Below are 22,000 nucleotides of genomic sequence, written 5' to 3'. Positions count from 1 at the left end.
CATCCTAATGAATGTAAAGTGGTATATCACTCTAGGTCTGGTTTGCACTTCCCTAATGACTAATGATGGTGAGCGTGTTTTCATATGCTTATCAGCCAGTCCTGTATATTTTCTGGTGAAATGTCTATTCAAATCTTTTGCCCATTTTTAAGTTGAGCTGTCTCCTTATTAACAAGTTGTAAAAGTACTCTGCATAGGATTTTAATAAATTAAGTAATATTTCTCACTGGTTATCTAGAAATATTAAAACCATACTACAATTCTCATAGCTCCTATCTTTTTGATCTTCCCAAATGTATTTGCTTGTCAATAAATAACCCAACTGAAAAGATATGCAAGAAGGTGGTGCTTCACATATATTTTTGTAATTTCTGAGACTTGAATCATGTGCAATAATTACATCACGTGAATTATGTTTAGCATTTAAACCCGAAACCAGAGTTGTCAGCAAGGAGGACAAAGACGGTGCTATAAAAAATATGCTTCATGGTAGAGAAATTATTTTATAGAAGTCTTCTCTTTCCCGTATACAGTGAGTATTAATTTATGAGTGTCCTAACCCTGGTTTTTCCATTTTCCAGCTTCTCCTACTTACCAATATTAGCAAAACAATGATAATGGAATAAAGAAACTTCAAAAAGCAAAATTAAAAAAAAAAGGTTTTGGTTCTTTCTTAAATGTGAGATGGCATCTTTTAATTTACATTCGCTGAACTAGCAGACAAAATGTAACCACGGTAGGCTATGCCTGACATAATCAATTTCATAACAAAAGAAAGCAAGAAGAGACTGGATCACAATGGTAGAGACTTGGTTCCAAATCCAATGATATGAGTAAAACATTCTGAACAAATACACGAACAAGTCCCCAACCTGCAATAAACTTACACCAATGCTGAAAAATAAGGATTGCAATTAACAAATGACAATTTTTTACGGCTTTCCAGAAGCCAGAAAGTTAGAAACTTTGGAAATACAGGGAGGGAATATGTTATAGTGGGAAAATGATAACAAAAAGCTAGTGTGGTAATATTAATATCAAACAAAATGAAATTTAAGGTGAAGAGCATTAAATATAATAAGGAGAGCTATTTCATACAAATAAAAAATTCAATCAACTAAAAACAATAGTTGATGTAGACAACTAAGATGCAGAGAAACAGTAATAATCAGAATATAAGAAAGCTGAAAGAAAAAAACTGTAACTAAAGAAGCGAGAAAACAGTAGCAGAACCTCAAAGCAGAAAATGTCAAAAGAGAAAATATAAAATGTAGTATTGCTCAATAAAAAAGCCTGTCTCTTTAAAAATGATTTTAAAAATAGAGTGTAGTAATTAAGTTTAATCAAGAAAAAAAAGATAAACAACACTGGAAAACCAAAGAGGTCACACCAGAATACTACCATGTAACAATACCAGTGAAACTGAAAAAGGAGCAGAGATACCATTCTTTTCCTCCCCTCCTAGTCTTTAAGAGTCAACACTACAAAATGGACAACTTATTTCTATCATATATATATATACACACACACACACACACACACACACACACACACACATATTATTTGGTTTCCATTGGCTTAAAACAGCCAAGTTAAAATGGCTTTTAGGAATATGACTTAATTGTACTTAAACTGCCTACTTAGCAAACATGTTCCTATATATTTCAAATCTGGATGTACTGAAGCCAAAGTTCCTATGACATTAAGAGTCAGGCATAGATGAAAAGAATGGACCAGGTTACTAGAAGGTTGGAACTTTGGGTCAGACAAGTCTCCAGGGAAGAGGAAGAGGGGAGCTGGAAACTGAGGTCAATCATATAACAACAACCTATTTAATCAAGCATGTCTACATAATGAAACTCCAATAAAACTCTGGACACTGGAGCTCAGTGGAGCCTCCTGGTTGATGAACACACTGATGTGCTGGGAGAATGAAGTATCCATCATGGAAGCTCTGTATCCTTTATCCCTCACTTTCCCCACACCTTGCCCTATAGGTCTCATTTCGCTGTTTCTGATCTGTATCCTCTATAATAAAACTGTACTGAATGTGTAGTATGTCCAATGAGTTCTGAGTCATTCCAGTGAATTACTGAACCTAGGCGGGTGTGGGAAGCCCCAAGTTTGTAGGCAGTTGGGCAGAAGAAGGGGTAGCTTGGCATCTGAAGTGGGGGGCAGTCTTGTGAAGGACTCTGCCATTAACCTGCATATGCTATGTTAACTCCAGGTAGTTACTGTCAGAACTGAATTGTCCTGGAATAACCAATTAGGGTGGAATTTACAGCAAGCTGGGCAAAGTAAAGTACAGGTTGCTGGGGCATGCATGACACTTGCAGCTGGTGTTTGAAGTGATGGTAGTCTAATGAATGACTTTACCCTTAAATATGGGGTCTACACTCTGGGTAGTTAGTTTCAGAACTGAACGGTATTATAGGACACCCAGTATGTCAGAGAACAGGTATTAGAACATAGCTGGAAATAATTTTCTTTCAGAAGTTTTAAGAAATTAGTATTCTACTTCCCCACTTCTAGGGTTGCTGTTTACATATCTAAAGACATTTATATTCCTGTTTTGTGTTAGATACTAGAGAGGCCATTTTATTTGGAAAACTATGCCCCTCAGTTCTGGGATATTTTAATTTACTTCTGTGATCATTTCCTCCCTCTAGCTCCTCCATTCTCTTTCTGGAACTCCTCTTTATTTGGATATTGAACCCTCTAAGAATGATTCTCTGATTTTCTCATCTTTTCTGTTTTCCATCTCCTATCTTTCTATTCTATTTTCTGAGAAATTTATCTTCTACTCTGAGTTTTCATTTCTGCTATCACAACTATAATTCCTAAGAACTCTTTCCTCAATTCTTTCAATGTTCCTTTGGTGTATTATCGTTTCTTTGCACTATGAATGCATTATCATTTATTTGAGATTATTCATGTTAGTTTTATGTTTTAAAGTGTTCTTCTTTCTGCATAGTCCATCCCTACTTCAGAATGGGCTACCTATGAAAAGGTTAAGTGAAGCTCTATACATGAGGGATGAAGACTGGCAACCACAGCCATTTTCCTGGGTGGTCCAGCAGGGTCGTTTTGTTGGGGAATCCTCCAGTGTCAGTACATTTAGGTCTATTTCCTTGGGCTAACCACATGTCTTAGAGAAGTTTCTTCTAGCAACTTGTCTGTATTATAAGCCTGGATCGAGTGAGGCTTACAGCATGCAGTAAGTAAATTTTCACTTAATTCAGTTTTTAGCATGATACCCCAACTTCAGTTATACTGGGCTTAACCCTAACTGAAGACCTTTTCTTTTATTCTTTCTAGAATAAGTCCCTCATCTTTTGCTGGGATTGGAAAGAAGATGCCCAGCTACTAAGAATGAAGATAGGCTTTGGAGGTGCCACCTGCTTCTTAACAAATTTTCAATCATCCTCTCACTAAAATTTTAGTCACTTTTTTTTTTAATCTTCAAATCCAGAGGTACCTGTTTTGGAACGCCACAGTATAAAATGAGTTGCTTCATGACTTCTTACTGTTGACTTAGGGGTTAATTCACTGCCATGTGCTAAAACAGTGCATTTATTTACCTGTTTTTCAGTTCCCCAAATTTTATTATGTTACCTCCCTTGTCTCTGCCTTTTTCATTTTATCCTTTTAGTGTCATTTTAATGAGGACTGTGGAGCAAGCATAAATAATTTTGTATGATGAATTTTAATCATGAATTACTTACAAGTAATAGTTTACTTACTAGCTGATAATAGCCAAATTAAGTTAGCTGATTATATGTAATTCGATAGCTGAAGTAAGGTATATGTATCTGTGGCTCTACAAATTTTAATTGCACAGGAGTTATTAAAAGATCAGCATAGTCAAGGTTTTTGATAATTCATTTAATTTCATGAAAAAAACTTACGAAGTGTCACCATTCTCTAGAAGAACATGTATATATTTCAATGATGCCACATTAATCATACATATTTTATTTTCTTAGAATAATTACCTATATTTATATCTGTAAATGAAAAAAAAAACCCCTAATTTACTAACCTCTGCTTCTGTGGCTTGGGACTGTAAAAGCTGTCGTATACGAAGTATGTCCTTCTCTATTTGTTGAATTCTGGTTACTCTTCGCTAAAATAAAACAAGTGACCAAATTAGATCTAATTTTATTAAAAACATCAGTGTAAATAGTCATACTATGGCTATCATTTAACAGCTCAGGGGTATGCTACATCACTCTTCTATAAAAAGTTAGATAATGTATACATATTCACACACTGATAATAGTTATATAGGGGCAGTTCAATTTTTTAATACATCTCATACACAATAGATTTGTTTAGGAAAATTGTACACGATAAGTCATATATCACATTGCATGACACATATTGTATAAAAACTTGTATTTAAGTTATTCTCAAAAAATAGTCCAAAGAGAAAATTACACCTAAATTTTATCTTTATATTTATCCACATGCCCATATAAGGTAAGAGATTTAAAGGAAGCATGGTATATGTGTTAAGGGAAAGAACATCTGATTTGGTTTTGAAAATAATAGGGTTTAAACAGTAGGATTAACCTTTCCCAGAGTTATTCCTATTATAAGTCAGAGAGGTACCTTTCAGATACAGTTTTCCCAAAAACCTTCTGCAGCGAAACTTTATTTTTATTCCTAACACTAGGATGACAACGTTAGAAGCTTTTTGCTTTCCACTATCCTAAGACCATTAAATGAACACAAAGAATTTACTATAGATCAAATGACATGAAACTGAAACAATGTTTTTTTTTATAAAAAGCTAGATTTTGCTTTAATTTTTATGAACACAAGTGGAAGTGAGAAAAACCAAGTCACTTATATCTGAAAACACCGCAAACTGAAATGATTTTAATTACCTTCATGACAACAGACACATAGGTTACAGAAACAAGTACTGGCTAGCACCCACTTGGCTGTACTGAGCAGCAGCCTGACCCACTGCAAGAAGCTATTGACGTTGCCCTCTCTCACCAGCCAGTTCCACCAAAGGCTGGCCAACGAGCCCATCCTCTCTCTCTGACTTGCAGCAGGTCTCCAGGATAGCTGCTTACGCCTACAGTGCACTTTCTCAGATCCGAGTGGACGCAAAAGAGGAGCTGGTTGTACAGTTTGGGATCCATGCAGAGAGGGATCCTTGGACAGCTCTTCTCCTCTCTTCACCCAACTTCATGCTGCCTCTCCTGGCCCCAGCCTAACTGTGGCTCATAGAGTATCCCAACCTGCTACTAATCACAGGGAAGAGTGTGGAGCAGTAGAAGAGTGAGGCTGGAAGTTAGGATGGAGCAAGGGAGGGCAGAACCAATCGGGACTGGCATTCAAAGCCCTAGCCACGGCAGGGTTGGGGGTCAAAAGGTTAGGGCCTAGTATGTCTTCATTGTCACTGGGAAGGTGGAGGTATCACTGTGAGGGTGATCCCTAGAGGGCCTATGGGAGCCCCCTTCCCACCCTTTCTCTTGGCATGATTCCTGTCCACCTTTCCCTAACTTGGTGCTCACATGCATTTCACTAGGTATTGTGACCAGGGTCTGGATGAGCTTGAATTTGAATGAATTGAGTTTGTATTTCTAGCACCATGGATTTTTACATGTTCAGGGTTTTATTTTGGTTTCTCACCCTTGATAAAGGAAGTGCATTAAAACAAAACAAAACAAAACAAAGAAACAGTAACTACCAATGTTGTATCATTTTCTAGGTGAAATCCTAATACTGAGGTATGAAAAATTATGAGTAACTGTTTCAATGGGGGAAAACATGTTAGAAGCTAGATAGAGTCATTTCTAAACTTTTATTTATTATGTGCTCTATCGATAAAAGACTCCTGCTGAGCATGTATATCCCAACAGATAAATAATAAAAGTACTGAAATAGCTTTAGGTATCTATACTATGAAACTTACTCAATGATCTTATATAGTTTTACCTAAATACAGTCCCTATGATTTTATTACACAGTAAAAACATTTATTGCTGCTATTATTTAATGTTATGATAAACAACCACAGAAAAACTCAAAACTGTGTTCACTAAAACAAAACAAAAAACCCTCCCAAAATCAAATCCTTCCTTCCCTCCCTCTCCCCTTTCCCTCGAAACACCACAAGCATGCTGATACTCTATGGTAATTGTGAAAACAGTAAACTTAAGGTAAATAAATTTCTCTAACAAATCTTTCCTTATTTAATTTACATCATGAAAACATGGTGAAGGAAGGAAAAATGCCTATACTTTCAGTAGCTTTCTAAACATACTGCAGAGATGAGTGATTATCTCTACAACCATATGATATACACTTTCTGGGTGTACAGGAAACAACAAAACTATACACAATTAGCTTCAGAATACTGGTTTTCCGGGGCGCCTGGGAGGCTCAGTCAGTTGAATGTCCGACTTCGGCTCAGGTCATGATCTCGTGATTCGTGGGTTCAAGCCCCACGTCTGGCTCTGTGCTGACAGCTAGCTCAGAGCCTGGAGCCTGTCTTCGGATTCTATGTCTCCCTCTCTCTCTGACTCTCCCCTGCTCACACTGTCTCTCTCTCTCTCAAAAATAAAAAAAAACATTAAAAAAAAAAGGAATGCTGGTTTTCCCTTATGTAACAAGCTCCCTTTCACCAATTAAAATATATTTTAAAAATTTCATTAAGTTTTTTTATTTTTTATTTATTTTTTTTTACAAATAGTTTATTGTCAAATTAGTTTCCACATAACACTCAGTGCTCATCCCAAGGGTCCTCCTCCATGCCCATCCCCCCTCCCCCCCACATCCATCAGTCCTCAGTTTTTGTCAAAAAATTTCATTAAGTTTTTAATTTTAGTCCCAGTAAACATACAGTGCTACATTAATTTCTGGTGTGCAGTACAGTGATTCAACAGTTCTACATACTGCTCAGGGCTCATCATGATAAGTGTACTCCTTAATCCCTGTCACCTATTTCACCTGTCTCCCTTCCTGCCTCCCCTCTGGTAACCATCAGTTTGTTCTCTACAGTTAAGAGTCTGTTTCTTGGTTTACTTCTGTATTCCCGCCCCCCACTATGTTAATTTGTTATGTTTCTTAAATCCCACATATGAATGAAATCATATGGTATTTGTCTTTCTCGGACTTCTATTACTTAGCATTATATTCTAGCTTCATCCATGTTGTTACAAATGGCAAGATTTCATTCTTTTTTATGGCTGAATAATATTCCATTGCATATATCTATCACTCTTCCTTATCCATTCATCAGTCAATGGACATTTGGGTTGTTTCCATAATTTGGCTATTATAAATAATGGTGCAATAAACCCAGGGGTGCAGAGATCCGTTTGAATTAGTGTTTTTGTATTCTTTGGGTAAATACTCAGTAGTGCACTTACTGGATTATATGGTAGTTCTATTTTTAACTTTTTGAAGAACCTCCATACTGTCTTCCACAGTGGCTGTACCAGTTTACATTCCTAACAACAGTGCATGAGTACTCCTTTTTCTGCATATCCTCACCAACAGTCAAGAGTTGGACACTTAATCGACCGAGCCATTCAGGTGCCCCTTCTGCTCATGTTTTCATTGAACTTATTGTCTGGTTTTTGGGCATTGAGTTGTATAAGTTTCTGTATTTGGATACTAACCCTTTATCAGATATGTCATTTGCAAATAATATTTTCCCCTTTACTCACTTGTCAGTTGTCTTAGTTTTGTTGATTCCTTCACTGTGAAGAAGCTTTTTATTTTGATGTAGTCCTAAGTTTATTTTTGCTATTGCTCCCCATGCCTCAGGGGACCTATCTAGAAAAAAGCTGCTATGGTTGATGGCAGAGAAATTACTGCCTGTGTTCTCTTCTAGGATTTTTATGGTTTGAAAGGTCTCACGTTGGGGCGCCTGGGTGGCTGAGTCGGTTAAGCGTCCGACTTGGGCTCAGGTCATGATCTCACGGTTCGTGGGTTTGAGCCCCGTGTCGGCTCTGTGCTGACAGCTAGCTCAGAGCCTGGAGCCTGTTTCGGATTCTGTACCTCCCTCTCTCTCTGACCCTCCCCTGCTCACTCTGTCTCTTTCTCTCTCATAAATAAATAAAAAACATTAAAAAAAAAAGGTCTCACATTTAGGTCTTTCATCCATTTTGATTTTATTTTTGTGGATGGTTTAAGAAAGTGATTCCATTTCATTCTTTCGCATATTGCTGTTTCGTTTTCCCAACACAATTTGTTGAAAAGATTGTCTTTTGCCCATTGCATATTCTTTCCTGCTTTGTTGAAGATTAATTTACCATAAAATTGTGGATTCATTTCTGGCTTTTCTATTCTGTTCCATTGATCTATGTAGCTATTTTTGTGCCAGTACCATACTACTTTGGTTACTACAGCTTTGTAATATAACTTGAAGTCCAAATTGTGATGTCTCCAGCTTTGCTACTCTTTTTCAAGATTGCTTTGGCTATTTGCATTCTTTTGTGGTACTCTACAAATTTTAGGATTATGTGTTCTGGTTCTGTGAAAAATGCTGTTGTTATTTGGACAGGAAGTGTATTAAATCAGTAGATTGCTTTGGGTGGTATGGATATTTTAATAACATTTGTTCTTCCAATCCATGAGCATGGAATGTCTTTCTATTTCCTTGTGACACCTTTAATTTTTTTCATCAGTGTTTTATAGTTTTCAGAGTACAGGTCTTTCACCTCCATGGTTAAGTTTATTCCTGAATATTTTATTATTTTTGGTGCAATTATAAATGGGATTGTTTTCTTAATTTCTCTTTCTGTTGTTTATTATTAGTGTATAAAAAATGCTACCGATTTCTATACAGTGATTTTGTATCCTGGGACCTTACTGCATTCCTTTAACAATTCTAGTAATTTTTTTTTTTTTGGGGCAGAGGCTTTAGGGTTTTCTATATAGTTATCATGTCATCTGCAAATAGTGAAACTTTTACTTCTTCCTTACCAATCTGGATGCCTTTTATTCCTTTTTCTTGTCTGACTGCTATGGCTAGAACTTCTAGTATTATGCCGAATACAAGTGAGAGTGGACATCCATATCTTGTTCTTGACTTAGGGGAAAAGCTCTTATTAGTTTTCCCCATTGAGGATGATGTTAGCTCTGGGTTTTTCATATATGGTCTGTGTTATGTTGAAGTATGTTTCCTCTAAATCTACTTTGTGGAGGGTTTTTTGTCATGAATGGATGTTGTATTATGTCAAATGCTTTTTCTGTCTCTATTGAAATGGTCATAGGTCTTTAATTCTTTCTCTTATTGATGTAATGTATCATGTTGATTGATTTGAGAATATTGAGCCATCCTTGCATCCTGGAGATAAATTCACTTGGTGGTGAATGATTTTTTTTTTTTTTTTAATGTATTGTTGGATCTGGTTTGGTAATGTTACATAAGGAATTCTGCATCTATGTTCATCAGAGTTATTGGACTCTAATTCTTTTTTCTAGTGTCTTTATCTGTTTTTTGTATCAGGGTAATGCATGTCTTGTAGAATGAATTTAGAAGTTTTCTTCCTTTTCTATTTTTTGGAATAGTTTGAGAAGAACAGGTGTTAACTCTTCTTTAAACACTTGGTAGAATTATGCTGTGAAGGCATCTGGTCTGGGCTTCTGTTTACTGGCAATCTTTTTTACTTTGTTTCTGGTAATTGGTCTGTTCCAATTTTCTATTTCTTCCTATTCAATTTTGGAAAGCTATAGGTTTCTAGGAATTCATCCATGTCTTCTGAGCTGTCCAGTTTGTTGGCATATAATTTTTCAAAATATTCCCTTATAATCCTTTGTATTTCTGGTGTCAGTTGTTATTTCTCCTCTTTCATTTCTGACTTTGAGCCTCCCGCCCACCTTTTTTGGGGGAATGAGTCTGGCTAAAGGCTTATCAATTTTGTTGACCTTTTCAAAGAACCAGCTTCTGCTTTTGTTGAACTATTCCTATTTTAGCTTCTACTTCATTTATTTCTGCTCTAATCTTTATTATTTCTTTCCTTCTGGTTCTGGGTTTTGTTGTTGTTTTTAGCTCCTTTAGATATAATGTTAGCTTGTTTGAGATTTGTTGCCCTTCCTGAAGTAGGCCTGTATTGCTATAAGGTTCCCTTTTAGAATAGAACCCAAAGATTTTAGACCACTGTGTTTTCATTTTCATTTGTCTCCATGTATTTTCTGATTTCCTCTTCGACATTTCGGTTGATTTCATTCATTACTTAGTAGCATGTTATTTAGGTTCCATGTATCTGTTGTCTTTCCAGATCCTTTTCTTGTGATTCATTTCTTATTTCATAGCACTGTCGTCTACAAAAGATGCATGGATTGATTTTGATCTTTTTGAATTTGCTGAAACTTGTTTTTAAAAAAATTTCTTTAAATGTTTTATTTATTTCTGAAAGAGAGAGAGACAGCGTGAGCAGGGGAGGGTCAGAGAGAGAGGGAGATACAGAATCTGAAACAGGCTCCAGGCTCTGAGCTGGCAGTCAGCACAGAGCCCGACACGGGGCCCAAACCCACGAACCATGAGATCATGACCTGAGCCCAAGTCGGACGCTTAACTGACTGAGCCACCCAGGTGCCCCTGCTGAGACTTGTTTTGTAGCCTAATATGTGATCTATTCTGGAAAATGTTCCATGTGCTCTTGAAAAGAATGTGTATTTTGCTGTTTCAGGATTGAATATTCTACATGTATCTGTTAAATCCACCTTGTCCAGTGTGTCATTCAAAGCCACTGTTTCTTTTTTTATTTTCTGTTTGGATGATCGTGCATTGATATAAGTGGGGTGTTAAAGTCCCCTGTTATTATTATACTACTCTCTATTATTTCCTTATGTTTTTTACTAACTGCTTTACATATTTGGATGCTCCCATTTTGGATGCATAAATATTTACAACTGTTAGATCTCCTTGCTGGATTGTCCCCTTAATGATTATATAGTGTCCTTCTCTGTCTCCTGTTAGTCTTTGTTTTAAAGTCTATTTTGTCAGATACAAATATTGCTACCTTGGCTTTCTATTCACACCCATCTGCATGATAAATACTTCTCCATACTTTCACTTTCAATGTGCATGTGTCTCTGGGTCTCAAATGAGTCTCATGTAGGCAGCATATAGAGGAGTCTTGTTTTTTAATTCATTCTATGACCTTACGTCTTTTGATTGGAGTGGTTAGTCCATTTACATTCAAAGTAATTATTGATAGTATATGTTTACTGCCATTTTGTTATTTCTTTTATGACTGTTTTTATAGTTGTTCTCCATTCCTTTCTTCTCTTGCTCTCTTTCCTCAAGATTAGTTGGCTTTCTTTAGTGATATACTTGGATTCCTCTCTATTTCTTGCATATCTATTACTTGTTTTTGATTTGTAGTTACCATTCAGTTTGTATATATCTTCTGTATATAGCAGTCTATATTAGGATGATAGTCACTTAAGTTTGAACCCATTCTTTTTTTTAATTTTTTATTAAGTTTTAAAAATTTACATCCAAGTTAGTTAGCATATAGTGCAACAATGATTTCAAGAGTAAATTCCTTAATGCCCTTTCAGCCCATTCTCTACTCCTTTCCTCTCTGCATTTTAGGTAGATGGTATCATACTTTTACATCCTTTCATTTACTGAGTCCCTGATTTGTATAGATATACTTAGTTTTTACTGCTTCTGTGCTTCCTACTTTTCTTACTCTTCCTATGGTCTTTCCTTTTCATTTGAAGAGTCCCCTTTAACTTTTCTTGTAGAGCTGGGTTAGTGGTCATGAATTCCTTTAATTTTTGTTTGTCTGGGAAACTATTTCTCCTATTCTGAATGACAGCCTTGCTGGATAGAGTATTCTTGGCTGCAGTTTAAATATATCATGCTACTCCCTTCTGCCCAGCAATGTTTGTGGTAAAAAAAATCAGCTGATAGCCTTATACCGTTTCCCTTATATGTTACTGCTTTCTTTTCTCTTGCTGCTTTTAAAATTTCCTCTTTATCACTTTGTTTAAAAATTTACATATTTGAAGGTGGGGGGGCAGAGACAGGAGGAGAGAAAGAATCCCAAACAGGCTCCACACTCAGAGGAGAGCCCAATTCAGGGCTCGATATCCTGACGTGAGCGAAAATCAAGAGTTGGCTGCTTAACCACTGAGCCAACCAGGTGCCCCTCTTTATCACTACCCTCTGCCATCTTAATTACTATATGTCTTGGTATGGACCTCCTTGGGCTGATTTTCTTGGGGGATCTCTGTGCCTCCTGGATTTGGATTTCTGTTTCCTTCCCCAGATTCAGTAAGTTTTCAGCTATTATGTCTTCAAATAAATGTTTTTGCCTTCTTTTCTCCTTCTGGGACCCCTATAATGAGAATGTTTTTATTCTTGATGATGTTGCTGAGTTCCCTAAGCCTATTCTCATTTTGCGTAATATTTTTTCTCTCATGTGCTCAGCTTGATCACTTGCCATTACTCTGTCCTCCAGATCACTTATTTGTTCTTGTGCTTCTACCACTTATTCCTTATAGTGTATTTTTAATTTCATTTATTGTGTTAATCTCTGGTTGGGTTCTTTCTTATTTTATTAAGCATTTCACTGATATTCCCTACTCTTTTCTCAAGTCTCGTGAGTATATTAGTGATCTTTTTTTGAATTCTCAGGCATCTTTTTTTGAATGTATCAGAGATACATTATGTATCTCTGTTTTATTTAGGTCTCTTGTTGTGACTTTGTCCTTTTGTTTCATTTTGGACATATTCCTCTGTCTCATTTTGTCTTACTATGTCTCCTTCTGTATGTTAGGAAAGATAGCTATATCTTCTGCATTTGAAAGTAATGGCCTTATGAAGAAGAGGTCCTGTAGTGCCCTGCTGTGCAGTGTCCCTGGTTCACTAGAACCTGGTGCTTCAAGGGTGTCTCCTATGTGTGATGTATGTGCTCTACTGTTGTGGCTGAGATGCTTCTTCCTCCAGTCCAGTCATGTGCAATGGCTGTCTTTGCCTTGCTGTGGGCAGAGTCTGGTTCCTTTGGTATTAGAGGACTAGTCTGGGTATGCCTTCGGTTTGGGGTGAGTCAGACCAGGTGTTTGCTAGAGATACAGTAGTACCAAACTACTGGGTGCTTTCCCTGTGTGATCTTGAGAAGCTTCTGTTGGTGGGCAGGACCTGCAGTCAGAGCACTGGGCTGCCTCTAGTCCACTCTGGGGTCTCCTTTGAATGGTGTGTGTAGTTTTCTTTCCCTTTCTCCGGGGTAGGAGTCACTTTGGAGTGGTGCTTGCCACTGTAGGAGCTGCCTGTATACTGCCAGGCCAGTGGCACTGCCTTGCATGGGCTCTGGCCAAGAGAGTATTAGAGAGGGCAGATCTCCTAAACACAAAGTTGGGGGGCAGTGCCAGCAAACTTTTCACACCACCAGTCCTATGTTGGAGGGGCCCTGCAGTGCCAGGAGTGAAGTTGCCTGAGGGGCTCCATAGATGCACATCCCAGGGGTGGGGGTGGGGGTCCATCAGTGAAATCTTAAATTAAAAATTTTAATATTTAGATGATAGTAGAAAACTGTAACTAATAATCCTCTTGATTTCTGTATTGTCAATATGTCAGTAAATCTTAAAGTCAGTCTATGTCTTGATATCCATCTATGTCTTGATATCCACCTCAAGAAAATCTTGAGGATTTTCTTTCTTTCTTTTTTAAGTTTATTTATTTATTTTGAAGCAGAAAGAGACAGCAGGAACAGGGGACAGGCAGAATGAGAGAGGGAGAGAGAGATAATCCCAAGCAGGCTCTGTGTTATCAGTGCAGAGCCCAATGTGGGGTTCAAACTCACAAACTGTGAGATCATGACCTGAGCTGAAATCCAGAGTCATATTCTTAACTAACTGAGCCATCTAGGCGCCTCATGAGGTAGAGGATTTCTAATAATACAACCCCTGTGCTTCTGTTTCTGAACGTGAAAATGGGAGAAGCCAGTTGTATTTCTTTCCTTTTTTATATGATAACCTTGAATGTTTATGAAAATATGCTTAACCACAAGTATTTAACAATTCAGGGGTATGTAGTTAGTATGACTTTTGAAAAACTGATTTTAAAAAACTGTAATAGTAACAGAGTTCAAAACAGATTCAGGATAACTCTCAACAAATGAGAAATAGAAGATAAATTCCTTAACTTGAGAAAGGGTATCTATCAAAAACTTTTGAGTAAACAACACACTTAACAGTGAAATTTTAGGAGTCCCTTTAAAGTCATAGTAAGACAGGGGCACCTGGGCTCAGTGGGTTAAGCGTCTGACTTCAGCTCAGGTCATGATCTCATAGTTCGTGGGTTTGAGTCCCGTGTCAGGCTCTGTGCTGACAGCTCAGAGCCTGGAGCCTGCTTCAGATTCTGTGTCTCCCTCTCTCTCTGTCCCTCCCTGGCACACGCTCTGTCTCTGTCTCTCAAAAATGAATAAAAATGTTAAAAGAAAACTTAAAGTCACGGTAAGACAGAGACCAGTACCACTGCTTCTTATTCAAAGGTGCATTAGAGTTTTTATGCAATATAGAGAAAAAAAATGAAAAGGGCACACAAGATCATCATTATTTTGCAAACAATGTTGACAGTTTATATGGAAAATGCAAGAAAAATAGAAGAAAGTCTTAAACTACTGAGACTATTTAATGAAAGAGTTCAAGAAGGTTGCTGGATTATTAAAGTAAATCCCATTCATAACAGTAACAAAAACTATATAATATCTAAGAATAAATTTTAAAAATGTATAACATTTTTATAGCGAATACTACAAAACATTATTGAAAGGCATAAAATAACACCTAACTGAATGGAAATATAAAATTAATAACACCACCAAATACAAACTGAGTGTTTAGTATGTGCCAGATTCTAAGTGCTTTTACATGTATTAACTCATTTAATTCTCACATTTCTGTTTAGCATTGTATTTTACCATTGAGAAAACCAAGGCAGAGAGTTTACCCCAAATCAGTGCAGGTATGTAGCAGGTCTGGGATTAGAACCCAGAAGATTTGGCTCCAGAGTCCACCCTTTCAACCAAGAACCAATCGTTGTATTGTAAAGATATGAATTCTCCTCAAATTAATTCATAAATTCAATGTGACTCTAATAAAAAAGGCACTAGGCATTTTTTCTTTGAATTAGACAAGCTGATGCGAAATGTCAGATGTAAGACTAATGAGACAGAATATAAACACCTCTTTACAAAAATAGGACAACTCACTCTACCAGGTACCAAGATTCTTTGCAGGCACAGAAAAAAGTACAATACATTAGTGGAACAGAATCTAGAAATATCCAGAAAATACACACTTACCATATGCCAGAGAAGGCATTAGTAATCAATAGGGAAACAGCGGAATATCAGATAAAGATAATAGGTAATTTTATTAAAAACATAAATATGCATGTATGTATATGTATCTCTGTGTATATATGTTATTATATATAACTGACCATATAATATTAATAAAAGTCAATATATTATTTAATATGTAAGTTATATTTTAAATAATTACATACACATATATGTGAAATCATATATACTTGTATTTACGTAAAATTAGATCCCTACCTCCAAAACACACATGATTATACACTGGAGATGAATTAAAGACCTAACTGCAAAAATAAAACATTAAAATTATCAGAAATAATATGAAGTAACTTTACGACTCCAGGATAGGAAAAGATGTATAAATACTTCATTGAAAGCACAAATATGGCAATATAGAATTAATTAAGTTGTATAATAAAAACTAATTTTTGTTATCACAAACCTAAAAGAGGTAACGGATTTTGCAGGAAGGAGTTGTGATACATATTATCTGTAAAAGATTGATATCAAGAGGATATTAATACATCTCTCATATGATAGATCTCTCATATGGTATTTGTCTTTTTCTGACTTATTTTGTTTAGCATAATACCCTCTAGTTTCATCCATGTACTTGCAAACCCAAAATTTATGTATTTTTAAGGTACCCAATAAATTCTGAATTCAAATATAGTGAAATTTATCAATCTTCTCTTTTACAAATAGTATTTTATATCTTGCTTAAGAAATCCTTTCTTACTCCAGTATTAGAAATATATACATATATATTTTCTACTGGAAGGTTTATTTTTAAAGTTTTACTTTTGGCATTTAAGACATTAATTTGAATGGATGGATGGGTAGTGAGAGGAAATTAATAAAATTTATATATATAATATGTATCATAACATAACTAGTATAGATACATTAGTTGAGGCTCTAGCCTCACTGTGAAACTAACAGTTATGTACTACAAAATAAATCATGGTAGTGGGGTTTAGGTATCTCCTTAGTCTACCAGCATACTCTAGCATGATGTGAATATACCTGTGTTTAGGAAACTACCATATAAAAGATAAAAACTATACTTTGGGGATGCTAAATGTCTTGTATTAGTGATTTTAAAACTATGAAATAAACTTTCTGGAATAAAAAAATGTATTACCTACCATAATAAAGTAGGTTCTCCCTTTTATTGACAATTTCCTTAAATAAAATCTTTCAAATAATGTTTTCCTCCCTGTTTGTTATAAAAGTTTTCCTTTTTTTTTTTTTCTTTCTTAATGCCCAGACTTGCTTTGAAACAGACAAGGCAAACAGTAAAGCCTTGTCAGGGCTTAAAAACATTAGCGAGTAATATACTTGTGTAAATACAAAGGGCTAAATTCAATAATGTATGAAAATGCTTAACAAATAGCAAAGCTATTTAATATTTTTTTCTTGGCATCAGTTGAGGTAGAAATACGGGAATGTTCTCCATCTAACTCATTTCACCTCTCTCTGTGTTCTTTCTATATTTCCTTCCTACTCTCCTTAAATGAGGACTTTCTTTTTTGTGTACAACTTAAAGAGCAGTGAAAATATTCCAAATGTCATTACACACACTTAGATTACGAGAAGCAAAAATCTCAAAGGAGAAGTGAAGTTAGCTATCAGCTACCAGATGACCGGCATCTAACACTTTCTCTCACAATTCCAAGGCACAGCAAAACAGAATTAGGGAAATGAACTATGGTAGAGGCAGAATCATGTGAACATTGGTTATGTTGCTCAGCAGCCATAATAAATTATTACTGTGAAACAGCGCCTAAGTGAAGGTAGAGTTATAAATATCTTTAATAATAAAATTTAATCAATGTTAACAGAGCTATAATTCATTACATTCTTAATAGCTCTCCTCTAGCCTGTGCTGTTTTATAGTTTAAGTAATAAGTTACCTGTGCTCTTTTCTCCATATCCTGGCAAGTACCTAGTTGTTCTTCCATTGCAACTCTGATTTGCCTTGCTTCATATTCCAATTGTCTTCTGGTCATATCTGTTTGTAAGGAAAACTAAAACCACAAATTAAATTGAAACGCTGAGTTAAAAACTTTTATTGCCCTGTAGCCACAAATGGCTTTACTTAAACTGTACTGATTCATTTAAAATATATAACTGGTCCAGTTAGGGTAAGCCTATCTTCAGTTCCCATATTATCTTCTGCACTGAAGAGGTACTACTTGAATTGCTAAAAACTAGCATAGTAATGTGCACAACACAGAAAAATCAAGAAACCATCCATCATCCTTAAGTTTATACTTCAATTTAAGGGTTGTTATAAACATGCCAACTAAACAAAGAAAACCTCTACATCTGTAAAATAAAGAAAAAGGGACAAGGAAAAGTTTTCACATAATACAGATAATCACAAACTGCAAGACAGCATAAACTTTTTGGTAAAAATCCAAAAAAGAAGCAAAGCTGAAATAAACAAAAAGAAATTCTTCATACAGGGGGTGTTAACTCATTCAAAAATCAATTAACCCTCTAATTAAAATTCCAGGGCACTGAAATAACTGCTGGAAATACAAGAGGATGACAAGGATAAGGTAATGACACTTATAAACACAGGCCTGGGTGGCTCAGTCGGTTAGGTGTCTGACTCCTGATTTCGGCTCAGGTCATGATCTCATGGTTTGTGAGATCAAGCCCCATGTCAAGCGGTGCACTGACAGCGCAGAGCCTGCTTGGGATTCTCTCTGCTCTTCTCCTGCTGGTGCTTTCTCTCTCTCAAAATAAATAAATAAACTTAAAAAAAGTGGTAATAGCTAAAATATGATTAAATAAAATGATAATGGGCCATGAAGGAAATGAGGAAGAGCTACAGATTTTTTATGCTCTATATACTCAGCAAAAAGCTGTGTGAGACATGTGTCTGACTCAGAATAGCATTCTGTAGGTCCAAGGATTCCAAACACTTCATCACTTAAGTTAGGGGAACTCTCACCCTTTTCCCTTGCAATAATGTAAATGACACTCTATGGAGAATGTATTTCTATAGGCATACCCAAATTATGGGTTGCAACACAGATAATATAGTCTGTATGTTATTTCNGGTGAACATGACAAAGTATGTTACAATAATGTGGTTTAGGTCTGCATTTTAAAAGCAATGTCTAATATCTTGGTATTTCCAAATGAATGTGTTCTTAACTTACTTACCAATATAAATTGTTAAATTTAAAAATTAAATTTAAATTTAAAAGTTAAAAAATTAAAAAAAAATTTATGATATATAAACAGCTTGCATTCGTTAATGTTGTTAAATTGTCTACAGTGTTTTATATATACTTCTAAATAAATGATTACTTAATAAATATGGGAATAATTTATTTGACAACTCATCTTTGTTTCAAATATTAACCAATTACTCTCAAGTTGTCACATACATTAAGCACTTTCTTAAACCGATTACGATTTAGAGACAGCTGGACTCTAAATTTTATATATTCTAATTACCAGAGTGAATGGAGAGCAGTATGTTTAGGTATTTTTTATTTATGAGTAAAACTCCCACCAAACCTTCCTGAGTTCCTAATCCTTAAAGCCAAGAACTTTCCATTAACTATTCTTTCACTATCTGGGTCTCCTTAACTCCCAGGAAGATGTCAAGGACACTGTCAGGAAAAGAGTTCCTTTCTCTTACTCTTAAAATCTTGTGTGATTGTCCTAAGAGGCTGTGCACTTAAGCTTCTGGTTCTAGCTCCTGCCAGACAATGAGCACTCGGGAAACCTGGCTAAGTACATGTTTTGAAAAAAGCATTCCTTCTTTCTTTTTTTAAAAATGTTTGTTTATTTTTGAGAGAGTGAGCAAGTGGGGGAGGGGCAAAGAGAGATGGGGACAGAAGATCCAAAGTAGGCTCTGTACTGACAGCAGAGCCTGATGCGGGGCTCAAACTCATGAACCATGAAATCAGGACCTGAGCTGGAGTCAGATGCTTAACTGACTGAGCCACCAGGCACCCTGCGTTCGTTCTTTCTACTTTTGCTTTTCATTTATTATATCCTCTCAAAAATGTCATTAGAAAATGAAAAACGTAAGCTAAGAGAGGACAATATATTTGAAATGACCTATTTTTTCTTTTTAAATATTATAAAACATATTTATGGATAATAGTTAAAATATAATTTTGTTTAAAATGATTAATATATTCCAGAACATTCTGAAATGCTCTTACATGTGTCATCCCATGAATAAAATAGTTGAAATGAAGAGCTTGGGTGGGGGAAAAAAAGGCTGACAAGATTAAATTCTTTTTCACATAGTTATATTTGCAAACCAAATTTCAGTACTTATAAAAAGTCCTAAGATCCTTGCCAACAGCTTTCCTCATTTATAATAACTGGAATAGCAGTCAAATTATTTTCAAAGACACTTTTATTGTGAAAACTATATAGCATGTAATATGGTTAAAAAAATAGATGGTAATAAACAATTCTACAGTGTGTATATGGTAATTCAACAGACAGCCTAGTTGAATCCTGAGTCTTTTAGATTCAAACTTAATAGATTTTCTTAATTAGGGGCTGAAAACAAATATTTGCTTCAGTATAATGAAGTTTTATCACATTTACAAACAAAAATTCATTAACTATTAGACATTTGAGTTTAAAGTTAGATAAGACATAGTACAGTTTACAGAAAACTAAAAATGCAGTTATCCTGAATTTTTAATGAGTGACATAGGTATTTTTAAAAGATCAAGTTATTAAAGTCTAAAATAAGCCATTTGCTAAGTTACTTACATTTTCAGTTAAAGGAAGACTATCTATTCTTTTGGTGAGATTCTGAAGTTGAGCATAATACCAATCTTTTTCCTTTTCTTCTTTGTCAAGATCAGCAAGAAGTAATGATCTGTTTTTCAAAAAAAAGGAAGTTTACAAAATGCTAATAGAATACATAACAGTAATTCTTATCAGCTATAATTGTAATGTTCTCTATTTAAATTAAAGTATTAATAATGAATAAGTAGAAAACTTAGTGATTTTTGAAGGTGGGACTTAAAACATTATAATCATTAAAATTTGAATGTTTTTTACTTTTCCACTTAAATAAAAGGTTAAACATCCTAACTAGAATGTTCACGTTTCAGCATCCCGAGTGCTGACCATTACACCATGGGGCCCAACTAGAATGTTCACGTTTCAATCAAAGGCCTTCTTCACATTGATTACAGTCTAAGAATATGATGTTAGTTTACAGAAAAAAGTACAGATATGACAAACCAAAATTAATATGAGAATAAAAAGCATAATAGAGGAGTAAAAAAAAGCAATAATTACACAAAAAACAAACCTAGAGTATAGGAAGCCACTGCACTGGACAAGATGTGGCTTTCAGTATCTCAGCACCCAACAGAATAAGAAATACTTTGTCACTGTGTATTTTCCAAAGAAGACATAAAGATGACCAACAGACACATGAAAAGATGCTCAACATCACTCATCATCAGAGAATTGCAAATTAAAACTACAATGAGATATCACCTCACACCTATCAGAATGGCTAAAATAAAAAATACAAGAAACAACAAGTGTTGGTGAGCATGGGGAAGAAAAAGGAATGCTCATGCATTGTTGGTGGGAATGCAAACTGGTGCAGCCACCCTGGAAAACAGTATGGAGGTTCCTCAAAAAATTAAAACTAAAACTGCTCTCCAATCCACCAATCACACTACTGGCTATTTAACCAAAGAACACGAAAACACTAATTTGAAAAGCTATATGCACCCCTGTATTTAGTGTAGTATTATTTACAAAAGCCAAATTATGGAAGCAACTCAAGTGTCCATTGATAAAAGAATGGATTAAGAAGAACGGATATATGGGTGCCTGGGTGGTTCAGTCGGTTAAGCGTCCGACTTTGGCTTGGGTCATGATCTCACAATTCGTGAGTTCTAGCCCTGCGTCGGGCTCTGTGCTGACAGCTCAGAGCCTGGAGCCTGCTTCCAATTCTTCCAATTCCCTCTCTCTCTGCCCCTACCCAGCTCACACTCTCTTTCTTAAAAATAAACATTAAAAAAAAAAAAACCCAGGATACACACACACACACACACACACACACACACACACACACACTAAAGAATATTACTCAGCCATAAAAAAGAATGAAATCTTGCCATTTGCAATGACATGGAAAGATCCAGACAGTATAATGCTAAGTGAAATAAGTCAGTCAAAAAGACAAATACATACCACGATTTTACTCACATGGAATATATGGAACAAAAATAAGTAAAGAAAAAAGAGACAAACCAAAAAGCAGACTCTTAACTAGCAAGAACAAACTGATGGTTACCAGAGGGAAGGTTGGTGGGGTTATGGTGAAATACGTGAAGGGTGATTAAGAGTACACCTATAATGATACAGAAATGCTGATGCATTGGAGTGCATGTACCCCAATGTTCATAGCAGCACTCTCAACAATAGTTAAAACATGGAAAGAGCCTAAGTGTCCATCAACGGACGAATGGATCAAGAAGATATGGTTTATCTATACCATGGAATCCTACATGGCAATGAGAAACAATGAAATCTGGCCATGTGTAGCAACATGGATGGACCCTGGGAGTGTTATGCTTAGCGAAATAAGTCAGGCAGAGAAGGACAAATATCATATGTTTGCACATATGGGAGGATTAGGGGGAACTTAACTAAGGACGATGGGGGAG

General features: G+C 35.7%; 1 protein-coding gene across 9 annotated transcripts in view; it reads right to left on the bottom strand.

Annotated features, from left to right (window-relative positions):
- Positions 1-22,000, bottom strand: part of APC (APC regulator of Wnt signaling pathway) — a 143,696-nt gene that overhangs the window by 40,388 nt on the left and 81,308 nt on the right. For all 9 annotated transcript variants that reach the window (XM_077757193.1, XM_077757194.1, XM_077757195.1 and 6 more), the window contains 3 exons: positions 20,076-20,184; positions 17,228-17,341; positions 4,043-4,126 (listed from right to left, as the gene is read on the bottom strand). In XM_077757193.1, the coding sequence (XP_077613319.1) occupies positions 4,043-4,126; positions 17,228-17,341; positions 20,076-20,184 (307 nt within the window). The remainder of the gene's footprint in view (positions 1-4,042; positions 4,127-17,227; positions 17,342-20,075; positions 20,185-22,000) is intronic.

Source organism: Crocuta crocuta, unplaced genomic scaffold (assembly GCF_008692635.1).
Source record: "Crocuta crocuta isolate KB4526 unplaced genomic scaffold, BGI_CrCroc_1.0 scaffold131, whole genome shotgun sequence".
NCBI lineage: Eukaryota > Metazoa > Chordata > Mammalia > Carnivora > Hyaenidae > Crocuta > Crocuta crocuta.
Note: the sequence above shows the minus strand (reverse complement) of the source record. Positions and strands in the feature narration are given on the sequence as shown.